Source organism: Polypterus senegalus, chromosome 12, assembly GCF_016835505.1.
Source record: "Polypterus senegalus isolate Bchr_013 chromosome 12, ASM1683550v1, whole genome shotgun sequence".
Lineage (NCBI taxonomy): Eukaryota > Metazoa > Chordata > Cladistia > Polypteriformes > Polypteridae > Polypterus > Polypterus senegalus.
In genome coordinates, this window is record NC_053165.1 from 143,819,256 (window position 1) to 143,836,160 (window position 16,905).

Genomic DNA, 16,905 nt, shown 5'->3' on the forward strand with positions numbered 1-16,905 from the left:
TTTAAGAAATCTGAATTAGTTAGTCACATCCAACAACTAACAGCAGCCCATGAATCTTTTTATCATCTGAGTTGAAATCTGCTGTTTCTGAAAGCAACTTCAGGCACATGTAATGGTAAAATGGTGTTAAAATCATATTATGTACACTACTAATACATGTAAGAACATTTTAGTATCACTCCTATTTTTGAATATGTTTTATATTTACTAAAATAATAAAATTGTGATGACAAACTCTTTGATGAAATGACTGGAAAATGTCAAAGGAGCCCACAGTTCTCCCTGCCATTCTTACTCCTGGCTTCTATTTAGGCACCGCTTTCTAACTCTAAATCTTGGCGGTTCAACTCCAAACATCCAGATTAGAGGAATTTCTTCTTCTAGGCCAAAGATATGACATTAAAGTTCAGAACTGACAGGAAGAGGATTTTGGAAAATGAGCTGATGCATTTTGTTTTTAGTGCCTTTCATGAAGATATGTGTGTATATCATATACACGTTAAAATAAGTCAGTAGATGATAATTTGCCAGAATCCAGGATTTGATCTCAAGAGGTATGAAGGAATGAGATAAGGACAGGGCCACACAGCCACACCAGACTACTTTTAGCCCTTTAACTTCTCCCTACTCATGTGGGCACTGATTTTGTTCCTTGTAATGCTGCTGGACCTAATAGCCAAAATTTGGTGCACCATAAGGAAAGGCCATTCAAATACATACTGTAATACTTTAGAACAACTGTGACAAGCACAGGTCATTCAGCAAGACAAGATCCATCCATCCTATTCACCTACATTGTCATACATAGCATCAAGTCGAGATTTGAAGGTCTCCAAATTTCTGCTCTCCACCATACTTGGTAATTTACTCCATATGTCTAAGGTCTTTTGCATAAAGATAAACTTTTGAAAACTTGCGTGAAATCTGCACCTAAATTTTCAAACGTGTCCCCAAGTTCTTATTGAACTGGATAGACTGCAGAATGGAATAAAGCCATGAAGAGATACCTTCTAGTTTTAACTCACCCTGATTAAAAATGGCATCCCAGGCTGCTACATGGTCATTCCATACTTTGGCTCCAAGTTGGCGCAGCAGGTTAGGAGGAATATACAACATAGGCACGGTGGACTTGAACATGAGGGTTATGCTGTTGATGAACTCTTGAGAATCGGGGTTGATGTGGTCTTGCAAAAGGCCAAGGCGCTCACCATATAACACATGACTTACAGCTGCAGAGAAGACAAAGACAGTAGTGTTACTAGCTGAAGTCCATGTCCAAACATGTCCTCTCACCAGACAGCCATCAGTCTAGGCATCAGACTATGGAGCTCCTTCAACTGTGAAAAGGAACAGGCTTCTAACTCCTTGATCTGAGCCCTTTCAGCAGTAAAGACAGAATGAAAGATGGATCCATTGTACAACACCTAAAGTCCAAATATCTAGCCATTACTTTTAAAGGAGCAGGCTCCCAGCAGTGGCTCAGCTAGGGGTGGGCTCTGTCCACTTCCACCCGATCGGGAGGCGGCCTTAAATAGGAACACATTTTTGGGGCGGCATTATTGGCCAAAAGGCTCAGTGCAATTCATGTGTAAGCAGCAGGGTTCGGAAAAAAATATCATTCATGGATGAAAAACGTAAAATTCTCTGATTTTTATCCACAAATGCTTCAAATATAATTTTCAGACTGTCCTCCTGTGATGGCATCAGACACAGCAGTTAAAATTTATGAGGTAATAACAAAAATAAACATAAACATACACCGATAATAACTGCTAGGAAGATAAACAACTAATTTACAATTTATAATTTCATTTTGTTATCAATCTGATTGCGTTCTTGCTCTGCGCAGAAAACATCCCCACCTGTCACTTGTACACTACACTGGTTCTGGTTTTTACAGTGTAATTATATTAAACTAATAATTACAACACGGCTTATCACTGCGTCTATACTATATTCTTGTCTAGTTTATGCTTATAAATCTATGTGAACAATTATTGCTTTTTCTCTATATATGAATAAATCTATGCAAAATTGATCTCCGTTTTTCTTTATATGTCATATAAATTCTCTGTTTAAATAGGTTAACATCTTCAGATATGTTGGAGGGCAGCAAATTAAAGCCCCACCCCGCCCTGAGCGGCACAAACTCTAACTACGCCACTGGCTCCCAGGTCCACTGAGCACCTCTGGGAAGATGCTGAGGATGGCAAAACCCAGTAATGCATAAACAAAATAAAACAAAGAAACTTGAACTCTTTATCTCTGCCTAAAGGAAATTTTAACATGGTGTCACATGATGTTCCCTATGCTAAACTGCTGAAACTCCAAAGTACACATGACCTTACTGGACGCAGCTGTAAATGTAGGCAAAGAGAGATACTGCTGCTCTGCTACAACTCCTGAAGTCCAGTAAGGCCGAGTGTTACCGTTGCTGCCTCACAGATCCTGGTGACGGGTAGCACTCCGGTCACTCACTGTCCAGAGCTTCTCCGTTCTCTCGTGTGTGCTCAGGTTTCCTAGTTTCCAACACATATTGTCAAAGACTCTAAGCTGAACATGCAGTAATGAGAGCGGATGCGTCAGTCGGCATACCTCTCAATTGACTGGCACCCCATCCAGGGTTGGTTCCTATTTTTTGCCTGATGCCTCAGCTTCTCATAATGAATAAGCCAAATCAGAAAATGGAAAGATTAACGGGCAGCACTCCTTACAAAACAAGTATTTAATTGTTCTTAATAACAATTTTCCCTCCGTCAAAGTGCAAGGTAATAAGAATGACACTGAGATCCACCTCATTGCACAAACAAGAACCATGGACTCCTAGTGAAAGACCTTCAACACATCCGTTACATGCATCAGGATGACATCCTTCTCAAAACCACACCATCAAGCCAGGACAAGACTTTGATCAAACCAGATAAACTACCAGACATTTTATTTTCTGCAGTTTCTGTTCAGGCAGGTAATGTTGACTTCTACAGTATCTTTGATTTCATTGTAATAACTAAGTTCTAAATATATTAGGCAGAAGTATACATTTTTCAATGGACTTGGTGCACAAGTCATTTCACAATGCAACATTCCGCTTTACATTTGATATTTTACATTGTTAAGCATTATTTGTTTTTATTATTGGCCCCAGACATGGACTGTCCTGAAGAAGCTGAAATGCTTTCCCTCATCATTTTGACAACAGCATCTTCTCAATTGTTAGCCTCTTCTCTCTTTATTTGCTTATTTATTTATTTCAGTTTGCTCTCTTTACACCCTACACTTCAATGAACTTTTATTTGCACAAAACATTTTCACCCCATGTAACTTATCGCATTGCAGTATTTTTAAATTCCCTCTTCTTGTGTGGATGTTTTTGATTATTTTAATTGCGTGGACTGGCATCTCCTCCTTGGGTGGTTCTTGCAGGGTGTCTGTAATGGACTCATGGAGCCAAACCATTAAAGTTGTTTCTAGTTTTCATTTTTCAAAGTGACAGCAGCAGCTAGTGGCAAATGTCTAAAGATTTGTGAACATGATATACACAGCAGAAAGCAGGGATTCTCAATTTCTTTTTCTCATCCAGCCACCATAAAAAAAAACCTCCCGCTGTTCCAGTGTGGTGCTGAGGTGCCACCTGCTGCACTTGGGTGCCAATCGAGGTGGTTCATCATGTGGTGGGTGCAGCTATGTGCCTTAAATTACACTTTGCTTCATCTAAGACATCTTCTCGCATGAATACATGAACCACAGTGAAGCTGGAAACAAGCCTAACAAATCCATTAGCTCTTTCAGGGCTGATGTAGACTTTTGTCAAAAAGAGGTGATAACGATGGTAATCAACTGTAAACTGTGACAAACCCAACCATTATGTTTTAGTTGGACTCTCTTTGCTAGAAGGAAAGTTAGATTCATTGGTTTGACTGAGATTCCCTGCGCTCACGTGATTAGCAACGCGCACACAATGGCAAAAATGGCATGGCAGAGATGAAAGTGAATGCTTAAAGCAAAATACTCCGTGGAAGACGTTTTGCCTATTATCTCTGAACTGGACTATGACTTGTCGGACTCTGTTTTTGATACAAGTGATTGAAAACAAATGTTAGGTTCCAGCTTCAGCTGATCAATCCCCAGCTAATTGTGGTACTAATAGTGTTCGCCAGGGAGGACTGACAAGAGGTAGAAACCCGACTGTAATGCACTGCAACCGTGACCGCCACTGCTGCTCCTGTCCCAGCCACGCGAAGACAGCCTGGCAGAAAGCCTGCCGCACATTCTTGACAAATTGGCAGCCACAGCATGCAGCAACAGATGTTTTATGTTTATTTCTGAGTGAAACCATTGTTTTTTGGAAAAAATATTCAGCCCTCAAAGAGTTAAGTATTGTAAGATGAAGTAGCACATTAAGCTTTCTAAATTCTTTTACAGTATTTCTGAAAATATTTCTCCATCCATTAACCCATTTTCTAAACCCCTTATTTTTAGAGTCAGGGTCCACACTCTACAGCCATCTGTAAGGATGACCATCAGTTTTAAATTAGCCTTTATAAGAATAATTTGTAAAAAGAACATGTTCAGATTGTGTTCTTAATATTGTTTAAATACTTAATTATGCTTTGCATATCTAATTAATTTTCAGGGGTACGTTTAATAAGAGATCATCTGAATGAAATGCATACTGTGCATATTTTGCATTATAAGTATTACCATGAATGGCTGGGGCCTTTGCTGCCTGGGAAGGATCGAGGGAGAATGTTGGGTCAGGGCGTTACCTCCCCATGGACGCTAGATGGCAGCCCCTGTGGGCTGCAGCGGTGCCTCGGACTCCTGCAGGGCTTCATGGGAGATGGAGTTGTCTACAGCCCTGTTGGGATCCGGAGGTGCTACTGCAGCTGTTCCCGAGCCCATGCGGGAGGTTCTTCTGCCACACCCGGGTACCTTATATAAGGGGCCAGCGGATAGTGCTCAGTGAGCCAGAGTTGGGTGGAAGGTGGATAAAGCTTGCCGTGAAGGAGAAAAAAAGAAAGAGTAATATTGTGCTGGTGCTTGTGTTTCTGCTTGGGACTGTGTCTTGTACTTGTAGGAACAGAGAAGGTGTTGCCCAGGAGTGAAGAAAAAAAAAAAAAAGAAATGACATTTGTGTGTTTTCTAAGTGTGCCTCCTGCGTCTGTCTGTGTTGGGTTGGGTGGCACGCCCCTTAATGGTTCTGTCACAGTATATAAAAATGTGTATTCATTGAAAAACAATTTCCTACCAGAAAAAGCAAAAACAAAAACTTCAGGTCAATTACCAGACTTACTGGTTTTGAAGAACGGCAGGACAATGTCGTGATCAGTGCAGACGCTTACCTTCAAGAGCAAATCTGAAAAGTTCATGAGAAAGATCTGTAGTCCACCTTCCACTGCTGCTGTTATTGATATTCTTAAACACTCGGGCAACAAAGTCCTGGCTCACTTCGTCAAGCAAGGGTACAAAGTTTCCAAGCACTTTGGGAGAGATCACCTCTTTGTTGAGGATCACACGATTAACTCGCCAGTCTTCTCCGCTTCTAAACAGGAAAACAAAAAACAAAAGGTCAGTCTGTATTTTGAATTTTAAAGGTGATCAAGTCAGAATTATTGTTATTATTGTTGTTATTATTATTATTATTATTGGATATAAGTAAAAATCAGTCCACAAACATCAGGTGTCATAACCAACAGCATTGTAACGTTCTTAAGAAGTGCACCCCTCTGTGTTTAGTGAAGTGATGTGCTCAGTAAAGGGCACTATAAAGAGTGGCAGAGAGAGCTTTTTGTCCTGTAGTGTTAAACAGTCAAGGATAAGTTAGTTGCTCATCACTAGACTGGGACAGCTCTTTAAAACCCACGTCCACCGGCTTTGATTTGCATGGCACTGCTCCACTTGTCTTGTATGCCTCCTCCTACTAATGCTGAGCTTAGACCAGTCTCAAATATTGCCAAATTAGCCAGAAAATAAAGTTTGATCGCTCATATTAACATAACTATATAGGGTGGTCCAGATCTAATTATGCAATTTTCATTACGCAATAACAACGTACAGCGCAGGATGTTGGAGGAATTTGGACCGCCTGCAGTGCATTGGAACACGATCTCCCAAATCAACGAAATGTTTGACCGGACTGGTAGCGCCAATCACCCGAAATTCTATTGTTTTCCTGCATTGCATTAAGAGTTGCATAATTAGATCTGGACCACCCTGTATATGCGAACGCAAGTAAAAAATTCAAATTCTGAATGTATGTTTGTACTTTTTACATTTATGTTATTATTAATAGCATTCTTGCACTGTGGCTTCAAAGATGCAAGTGAAAATTCAAACGAATGTGACAGTTGAAGACGCAGCCCTTCATAACAACGGGATATTCTTTGTGTACACAAAGTGGCGTGACTAACAAGAACAATTCACACTGCCTGTAAAGCCCAGATAAGACCACTTGTGACTGCTTCAACACATCAAGCGCAGTCATTAATATGTTCTACGCTTCTGTTTGATGATAGAGGCCAGAAGGCTTACCATCCCGACCATCTCTCTTTCGTATAAATGAGCCTTCACAAATGAAACAAATCAATGTGCATTATAATGATCTTTAAGTACTTTCTTCACATTATAATTACTGATTTACAAAAGATATTTATTTGCAGTATCTTAGAAAAATTCAGAGTCTGAGAGTTTATTAGCAAATGGCTACATTAGTAGACATTCCAGGCCTAAATTTGTCACCAGGCAGCGTGGGAGGCCAGTTGACCTTCGAGGGCTCACACGGGACTAAACTAAACTTTTCATTCTTTTATTTTTATAGTTGCAGCAAAAATGTGTAACAGGAGACCTAAATAACTTTTTCTTGCCCATCCCTTTTTTGGAGGCAGTGTGAGTCAAGTCAGCAGCCATATTTCATGTGAAACTGCATGTTTCCTGAAGCAGTCAGAGGAGTGTTGCGGATAATTAAAATGGTATTTTTAAAGCCTTTATAATAATAAAAGGAAAAGCAGAAACACATTGTTATTTTCAATTGCCATTAATGTGAAAGGAAACCAACTTTTGCTTGCTGCAACCGACACTTAACAGGTATAGCATGAAAAAGAGATGTCCGATTTTGAGAATCAACCAAAATGGGATCAAGCGCAGAATGATTCATTTAGGAAGCAAGATAAGTCTTTCAAGAGTGACCCTTAATAATAATGATATTAATAATACATTTTATTTATACAGTGGTACCTCGGTATACGTCCTTAATCCGTTCCAGATCCTTTGACTTATACTAAACAGGACATATACCAAACAAATTTTTCTCATAAGAAATAAAGGGAAATTGATTAATCCGTTCCCATGAAAAAAAATCCTATTGTTATTGGCATATTATACATTAATGGGTTGTATAAAATAATTTTAACACTGCTTAGTACTAAAATACATAAATACAAAAACAATTAGATGAAATAAATGAAAATTTAACCTCACTTTACTTTTTAATAATGTTTTTGTTTTGCACAATTGTAGATACCATCGTTCTTGGCATACGGTATGCAGCAGCCACCTTCATACTTTTCTTTTTTTTTTTTTATTTATTTTTATTAATTTTATTACAATCCATACAAAGCATTCAAGATTTTACAAAAAGAAAAATTAAGTTTAGAACAGATCGATCCCCACCCCTGAGAGAGAGAGCAAGCCAAACGGCGTGAAACTTAAGGCTTGTAAACATACCTAGGTTAATAAATTCTCTGTGCTTTATGAACTTATTTTAAAATATTACTGATTAGATCCTGCCATGTTTTGAAAAAAGTCTGTATGGATCCTCTAAGTGAGTATTTGATTTTTTCCAATTTCAAATAGTATAACACATCGGTTTCCCACTGACTTAAAAGAGGAGAGTTTGTGTTCTTCCAGTTTATCAGAATGAGTCTGCGTGCCAAGAGTGTAGTGAATGCAGTCACAATTTGTTTGTCCTTCTCCACTTTAAGCCCCTCTGGAAGAACCCCAAACAAAGCTGTTAATGGGTTAGGAGGGATTGTGAGTCCAAGGCTGTCTGAAAGGTAATTAAAGATTTTTGTCCAGAATAATGTTAATTTGGTGCAGGCCCAGAACATGTGACCCAGTGAGGCTGGGACTTGGTTGCAACGTTTGCAGGTTGGATCATGTCCTGGAAACATTTTGGAGAGTTTTAGTCGAGACAGATGTGCTTGATATATAATTTTAAGTTGTATAATTGTATGCTTTGCGCATATGGAGCTCGAGTGATTTTTCTGCATTGCTACTTTCCACTCCTTTTCTGATATATTAATTGAGATATCTTTTTCCCAGTGTCCTCTTGGATCTTTGAAAGGGAGGGATTGTAAAATGATTTTATATATTGTAGAGATGGAGTCTAAGTCCTTGAGATTGAGCAATATTTTTCCAGCATGGATGAGGGTGCAAGATGAGGAAAATCTGGAAGGTTTTGTTTAACAAAGTTTCTGATTTGAAGATAGTGAAAGAAATGTGTAGCTGGAATGTTAAATTTGGAATGTAATTGTTCATAGGATGCAAAGACATTTTCTATATAAAGTTCTCTAAGCAAGTTCATTCCAAATTTTTTCCAGATATTAAAAACTGCATATGTTTGTGAAGGTTGAAAGAGGTGGTTCTCTTGCAGAGGTGCCACAGATAGAAGCTTCTCCGTCTTAAAATGCTTTCTACATTGGTTCCAGATTCTAAGTGAGTGGAGCACAATTGGGTTATTAGTATATTGCCGATAACGTGTGTTTATTGGAGCGCAGAGCAAGGAATACAAAGAAGTACTGCAGGATTTTACTTTTATTGCGGTCCAAGCCTGTGTATGTTCTTCTATTTGTGTCCAGGTTCTTATCGCCTGTATATTTGCTGCCCAGTAATAAAACTGGAAGTTAGGTAGAGCCATGCCGCCTTCTGCCTTTTGTCTTTGTAGGGTCGCTCTTTTGATGCGTGGATGTTTTGAATTCCAAATAAATGAGGTTATTGTTGAATCTAATTGCCTAAAAATGATTTATTAATGTATATTGGAATGTTTTGAAATAAAAAGGAGTTTAGGAAGAATATTCATCTTAACAGTGTTAATTCTTCCAGCTAGTGTGAGATGAAGGGTTGACCATCTATGCAAGTCTTCTTTAATTTTTTCCTTGCAGACAGCGAAATTTTGTTGATATAAAGCTTTATGTTTGCTTGTGATGTTTACCCCTAGGTATTTAAACTGTTCTGCAATGATAAAAGGTAGGGTATCTAATCTAATATTATATGCTTGAGAATTCACTGGAAAGAGTACACTTTTATTCAGATTAATTCTGAGACCAGAGATCTTTTGAAATTCTGTGAGTGCTGCTAAGACTGCAGGCACAGAATTTTCTGGGTCCGATATATACAGTACCATATCATCTGCATATAATGAGATTTTCTGTTCCAGTCCTTCTCTGCTAATCCCCTTTATCTGATCAGTATTTCGACAATGTATTGCCAGTGGTTCAATGGCAATCGCAAACAGCAGCGGTGACAAGGGGGATCCTTGTCTAGTGCCACGTTCTACTGTAGTTTAAAGTAGTCTGAGAAAATGTTTTTGATGCAAACTGAAGCTTCTGAATTAGTATACAGTAATTTAATCCATGCACAAATGTTCGGGCCAAACCCAAACTTCTCCAATGTAGTAAAAAGGTATTTCCATTCAATCATGTCGAAAGCTTTTTCTGTATCCAATGATAATAATATTTCTGGGGTGTTTGATTTAGTTGGTGCACTTTCATACTTTTCAACAATCAATTAAAATTTATGTGGAAAAACACAAAATCACGTGAAAATGAACATAGAGTTATAGCGCAGGTTGTTTACTGAATGCTAACAGCTGGCGTACTGACGCTCGTGGGTAGTCGTGGCTTTGTCTCGAGAGAGGTAAACAAGGGTAGCACATGGTGTTCTAGCACGCGAGTCATATTCCAAACAAAGGTCGTATACCAAGCAATATTTTTCGCGTCCAAACAGGACTTATACCAAGTTGGACTTATTCCAAAATGGACGTATACCGAGGTACCACTGTATAGCACCTTTCCCATGCTCAAGTTGCTTAAGCAGGGTTCTAAAATGCGTTGTGAAAGGGTGTGAGAAGGCTGTTTGTTTTCTTAATGACAATACAAGCTAAACATTCAAAATGTAAAGAAACCAACCAATTATGAAGGTGATACATAGAAAGAGATCTGTAAAATACCGTAGTAATGCATAGTCCATCTGGAGTAAAACAATGGCAAAATAAGTGCAAGGTAAAACAGACAATTCTTTCGCCAATTCAATGTCAGCATTTGCCTTTTAAAATACATTTTAATTATATGGGAAGAGCGACATTCAATCTGATTAGCTCCTGTCTAATGTAGGCTTCAGCAAAACTTTGTTCCAACCTAAGAAATGTTGGCTGTGTGCTTTTTTTTCTGACTTATTTAATTGCTTATTTATTGGTTTTGAAAAACCAGAGCTCAGATTTGGAGACTTGTCCCCGTGTTCATTTCTAATACCTCAGGCTAGGAGTGCCTCGCTTATCAGGCCTCACGTTCTGCTGGAGGGCCTTGAACTGGCAGCCACAGCCAATGTGACTCAACAAGCCTTGACTCAAGGGGGTAACCAGCCTACCGATGATAAACATCTTCATTTTCATATACATTGGCAAATCACAGTTAACTGCAAGCCCCGAGAAGGCTGCTGGAGTTTTCAATGTCGCTGAGTAGGAATAGCCTGTGTTGTTTTGCAGCTCACATTCATGTAAAGCATGCAAGAGTTAAACCTGTACAGGTGGCGTCAGAAGTCTGCGCAGGTAGAAGCAAAAGCCATGTTAGCGTGTCAGAAACAACCCCTGGAGGTGGCTGGTGTGGCTGCCTACTCGCCAACGTGATGGACTACTAATAACAGTGTTGCCAGTCTAAAATCCACCACTTCGGTCTTGTGTGAGACGCTTCACCAGCTACTGCTTATGCCAGACAGATCTATTTTTCAGATTAGTTTGAGAAATTTTGGTCCAAAGTGGAAGCTAATCACATACGCAGGTAACAATCTCAGACTCACTTCATTCAATTCAGGACTGACCCAGAGCTGCATGCTAGGCAGGAATTACATGTACTGTATTTCATATTTCCATTTATTTACTTAGCAGATGCTTTTATTCAAAGTGACTTACAAAACAGGCCGATATAATCTAGTAAACATCAGTTTGGGGGCTTGCTTGGGAACAAGCTACAAAATTGACCATCAAGTGCAGAGCTCAAGTCTCATCCTGGCTGCAGGTTTTTCCTTTCTGCGGCTTTCTTATCAGTTTCTGCTCTTAACTGACTTCTTTCCTCATTGTTTTAATTGCACTGTTTATTTAAGGCTCAGTCCTCTGAAGTGCTTCATTTTTTTTCTTAAATTGCACCCATACAGAAATGCAATGTGAGGTGAGCGAACAGGTGGCCAGTGAAGTCGGGGCCTCAAACTTCAAACCGTTTCTTAATCAGAAGTCGAGTCTTGTTGTTACTTAACTCACTATTAAATTAAACTAAATGGCCTGTTGGTGCTCTCATTCTTACGAAAGCTGAGAGAGGACGTGCAATATGGTTATTTTTTAAAATTGTTTCCACAAGATAACGGATTAATTTTATCAAGATATCGAGAAAACGAACTTTGTTTTCTTGAGATCTCGATAAAATTAGTCTGTTATCTCGAGGAGACAATTAAAAAAAATAACAATATTGCACGTCCTCTCTCAGCTTCAGTATATTACAGACAGACGTTACCAAAACTGTTGAGTTTTTTCTTTTTTTCTAAGAATACCTGAGCAGATCAACATTACTGAGACTTTCACTTGTCTTTCTTTTCAGATATGATGGACACAAGTTAGCTGGTCATGTGTTGGCTCGGTTTGTACATCATTATTCTTTGGCTGCTAATTAACTCTTTCAGAGCGAATGTCGACTTTTGTCGAAATTCAGGGTTAGAAGACGGTAATTAGCTGTAAATTGTGCAAAAAATGTTTAAGTTTGATTCTCTTTGCTAGGATGAAAAAGATAGCTTTATTAATTGAACCTCGATTCCCTGTGCATGCAGGAGTAGCGAAGAGCAAACAACCTATACGACATCGACACCTGGCGAGAGACCGAACCGAACGCGCGAACCAAAATACTCAGTGCAAAACATTTTGTGTATTATTGCTGAATTGGATTCTGACTTCATGGACCCCGATTTTGATGCAAGTGATCTGGAGGTGAAGATCGAAAACGAAAGTGAGGTACTCGCATGAGCTGATCATGTAGCTGATGGGCCTACGGTAACATTTGCCTGGTAGGATCATCACTTACGACAATGATGTACAAACCAGATTGCGTCTCACTGCTACTCCAACGTTGCCCACCTGCCACATGAAAACAGCCAGGCAGCCAGTCCTGTTGTCCATCAAGACGCCGAATAGGCACTAACAGCATCCACAACATGCAGCAACAGACGTTTTATGTTGATTTATGTGTGAAATCATTGCTTTGTGTGCTTTTTCAGAAAGATTTATTTTTTGAAAAAAATATTAGCCCTCAAAGAGTTAAGGAAAAAAGAAACAATTAAATAGCATGTCAATTAAGCAGCAAAAAAATTTTCACTAATTAAGAAATGAACGAAAATCTGCAGTCACTGCAGCCCTCCAGGATCAGAATTGGACACCCCTGTTCTAAACCAAACAGAACACAAGACTGGCTCATCTTTCATTACTTACAAGAACCTGTGAAAGCCATTATCAGTTAGAGAGATCTGCACAGAATATGAGTGTCTTCAAACACTTCTTAAAACACAGTAAGGTAGTCACCAGTTTGGACAGAGATGGTCAGCTCGTTCCACCAGCTAGTAGCCACATATGAAAAGAGTCTGGATTAGGACCTGATGCCCCAGAGAGGTAGCATTACAAGATGCTGTTCATTAGCAGACCTGAATAAGCAAGAAGGAGCACCGGAGCTTATGAGAGACTCTATATACGCAGGTCAAGGACCTGAACCAAATGCTGCTACAAAGAGCCAGTGTGCCGACCTGAACAAGGACTGGCATGTGCCCGTCTCAGCTGGCTGAACATAAGGGGGTGAGGGGGGTGGTTGAGGTCCAACCACACACAGAGGAACACATTTGGATTCACTTATTAACCTAATAAGCAGCTCTTGGGGGAAAAAATAGATGAAAATCCAAACAGAAACAGAGAAACCAAGCAAACCCCATATGGACAACAACTGGATGTGAGATTCAATTTCGACTACTGGATCCACAGAGTAGCAGCACTGCCCACTGCGCAACTCCTGCTTGTTATTGTTAAATGGCTTACTTGAGCAGAACTCCGTATTTGCGATTCCTGTAATCTCTGTAGGCTGTCCAAGCTTCCACCTTCAGCCTTTTGGGATGACGTCCTTCAGCTTTAAACAGGATGGCACCATCCTCAGGCTGTATAATGTTCACGCTTTCATAATATCCAACTTTCTCTCTGAAGAATAAAAAAATAAATTACAAACAGACAAGGATCCACACAACTATGGCCAAGTCTATTTAATAATAATAATAATAATCCTCCATCTGTTCTGCTCAAGTTTGAACCTCCCAGTAGATGTGATATATTAAGTGGGTTTACGTTTTCGTAATGAAATACGACAGACCACACCAAAGACAGTTTTCTTCAGTCATATTTGATTTCTTTTTTGAATTCATGAAGTGCCTTACAGGGATGGTTAGTAACAATTAACTGGCGTATCTTAACAATATCATATTGTGGCAGCTTTGGACAGCAGTCTGTTGCAGGGTTCTCAAACTCCGGTCCTTGAGGGCCACAGTGGCTGCAGGTTTTCATTCTAACCCTTTTCTTAATTAGTCCTCTGTTTCGGCTGCTAATTACCTTGTTTTGAATCAATTTTAATTGACTTGTTTTTCTAAGATTTGTTCCCCTGAATTGCTTTGTTTCTTTTCTTAAACGGCACCCAAACAGAAATGAAATTTGAAGTGAGTGAGCCAACAGAAGACCAACTAAGTCAGGGCCTCAAACTCCAACCAGTTTCACTTCAAGCAGTTGCTTAATTAGGCTCTGTGTCTTGTTGTTAATTAAACCCGTTCTTTAATTCCATGGCTTGTTGCTGCTCTCATTGTGCAATAGCAGACTTTTCCAAAATTGTTGATTTTCTCTTTTCTAAGAGCACTGATAAAATGTTTCAGGGACCTGAGTAGATCAACATGCCTGAGTTCTTTCTTTATTTTCAGATATTGTATGATGGTCACAGATTGCTGGTCTTGTTTTGGCTCATTTTGTATCTCACTATTGTTTGACAGCTAATTAAGGAAAAAGAAACAATTAAGGGGTCTGAGTCTTCAAAAGCAAGTCAATTATAATTAAATTAGCAGCAAAAACGGGTCACTAATTAAGTAAATGGTTAGAATGAAAACTCTCAGCCACTGCTGCCCTCCAGGACCGGAGTTTGAGATCGCTGGTGTATCACGTCAAAGGCGCAGGTGATTTTCTTCAGAGCTGGAGGTGCTCCTTTCACTTGGAGGGTTAGTTGCCATAACTCAATGCCAGGGGACTCCATGTTTCTCATTGTTAAATACTAAATCATTAAGACATGCAGTAAATCTAACTGACTTTCTCAAAAACAGAGAAGTGCTCCATTACAATTAAAGTTCCTTAGTGGTTGAGTTTTAGGTCCAAGGAACAAAGCAGTACTTTTTCTTAGTCTAACATTTTGTTTCATTTTGTTAGCCACAATACCTTTGGTGCTTTATAATCTTACATTCCGTGTGGCACACTTGTTCACTCTGTAACATAAAAGAGCCCACTAACCACATTAAAAAAACATGACCAGCAGTCCATTTAGAGACAACTTGAGCGGATTATATTCGTATTTTGGGTAACAGAACACTTACCTGTAAATCGGTCCAAAAGTGTTGAAGTTCTCCACCATGATGTGGTGCAGATTTTTAAACCCGTCTGTCTTCCAGAATCGATACAAGTTGCCAAAGTTGCTTTTCCAGTTGCCTGGGATTTCATTAAAGCTGCGCACAGCCGCACTGCAGACTGGTGGTGTGAGACACGGCTCGGAGACGAGGCCGCTGTGGCAGAGGCGCGTAGGAGTAAGCAGCACCGTCTGTCCTTTACTCATCAGACCTCGGACATGTTTCAGACCGGAGAGAGCCATCATCCCGACTGCCATAGCCTGCTTTACAACAGCCTTGCTTTTTATGCTGATAAACCTTCAAGGTTACTGGGCAGATGATTCACTGGACTACAAATCATGCAGATGTCTACCAAAGTCTGTGGATTGCTATGCACATCTCTCAAAAGATCTGGTTGTGTGGTCTGAAAGGAAATTTACTTTTAATAATTACTTTTTTAAAATTAACTTTTACATTCATGTGAGGACCTCAAACAAAACAATCTTTTTAAAAAATAATAAATAAATGTCCAGCTTTGTAGAATGACATATATAAAAAGTAAAAATAAGGAACTAAATGAAATGGAGGAATTTCCCACATTTGGGGTTCCACATTAAAAAAAATCTTATGAAAGGATTATGCAAACTCAGATTTAGTTTGGACCCTTTTTTATAATTTCATAATTTCTATTAATGAATGACACTGGTCAGCCACAACATTCATGGTGAAGTGGATAACATCGACTATCTCATTACAAGGGCTGTGGTATGTTAGGCAGCAAGTAAACAGTCAGATCTTGAAGGTGAAAAATGGGCAAGTGGAAAAATCTGAGCGACTTTGACAAGAACCAAATTGTGATGGCCAGATGACTGGGTCAGAACATCTCTAAGATGGTGGAGTGTTCCCGGTGTGCAGTGGGTACTACGTACCAAAAGGGGTCCAAGGAACATAACTGGTGAAACAATGACAGGGCCCTCAGCACCCAAGGCTTACTAATACACGGGGCGAGTGAAGGATAGTCCACCTGGTCGATCCGCCTGAAGAGCTACTGTGGCACAAATTTATGGAAAATGTAATAAAAGCATCACAACTTGTAGCGTAGCTACTGACAGGTAAGAGGGTCCAAGCTAACCCCAGTCCATACAGTGGGCACACGACATTTCAGATCTGGACCATGGACCAGTGAGAGAAGGTGGCCTGGTCTGATGAATCATGTTTTCTTTTTGATCATGTGGACAGACAGCTACATGTGTGTTGCTTACCTGAGAAGAAGATGGCAGCAGGATGCACTATGGGGAGAAAATGGAGGCAATGTCATTCTTTGTGCAACATTCTGCTGGGAAACCTTGGGCCCTGACATTCATGTAGATGTTACTTTGACACGTACCCCCTACCTAAAGATTGGTGCCGACCTCATACACCCCTTCATGGCAGTGATACTCCCCGATGGCAGACAGGATAATGCGCTCAGCCACACTGCAAAAAATGTTCACTTGTATGGTTTAAGGAACATGACAAAGAGTTCAAGGTGTTAACTTGGTCTCCAACTCCCCCAGATCTCAGTGTGGTCAAGCATCTGGGAGATGTGCTGGAAAAACAAGTCCGGTCCATGGAGGTCCCACCTTGCAGCTGTCAGGACTTAAAGGATCTGCTGCTGACGTCTTGGTGCCAAATAACATACGACACCTTCAGAGGAATAATGGAGTCCACACCTCAGGAGGTCAGCTCAAGGGGGACCTAAACAATACTAGGCAGCTTGTGGCTGATTGGCGTATATTATCACTTAGCACCTTATTAAGATGTCATTAATTAAAAAGCTAACATAATTACCACCAGCGTCATTATTTAAATTATTAAAAAAGTTGAAATTGGGTTTAAGTTAGTTGTATCAGGTACAATGTAGCTAAGAGAACAAAATTTTAGGGTTAAAAGTGGACAGCAGGGTGCACACCCTCTGATGAGCCAGCTTTCAGAACCAGT

General features: G+C 39.8%; 1 protein-coding gene across 1 annotated transcript in view; it reads right to left on the reverse strand.

Annotated features, from left to right (window-relative positions):
• LOC120541778 (cholesterol side-chain cleavage enzyme, mitochondrial) overlaps positions 1 to 15,393 on the reverse strand; it is a 35,950-nt gene extending 20,557 nt beyond the window's left edge. The window contains exons 1-4 of the mRNA XM_039773703.1: positions 14,917 to 15,393; positions 13,337 to 13,492; positions 5,343 to 5,542; positions 1,026 to 1,229 (exon numbers count right to left, since the gene is read on the reverse strand). Of these exons, the coding sequence (XP_039629637.1) occupies positions 1,026 to 1,229; positions 5,343 to 5,542; positions 13,337 to 13,492; positions 14,917 to 15,203 (847 nt within the window). The 5' untranslated portion in view covers positions 15,204 to 15,393. The remainder of the gene's footprint in view (positions 1 to 1,025; positions 1,230 to 5,342; positions 5,543 to 13,336; positions 13,493 to 14,916) is intronic.
• Between the last annotated feature and the right edge of the window lie 1,512 nt (positions 15,394 to 16,905).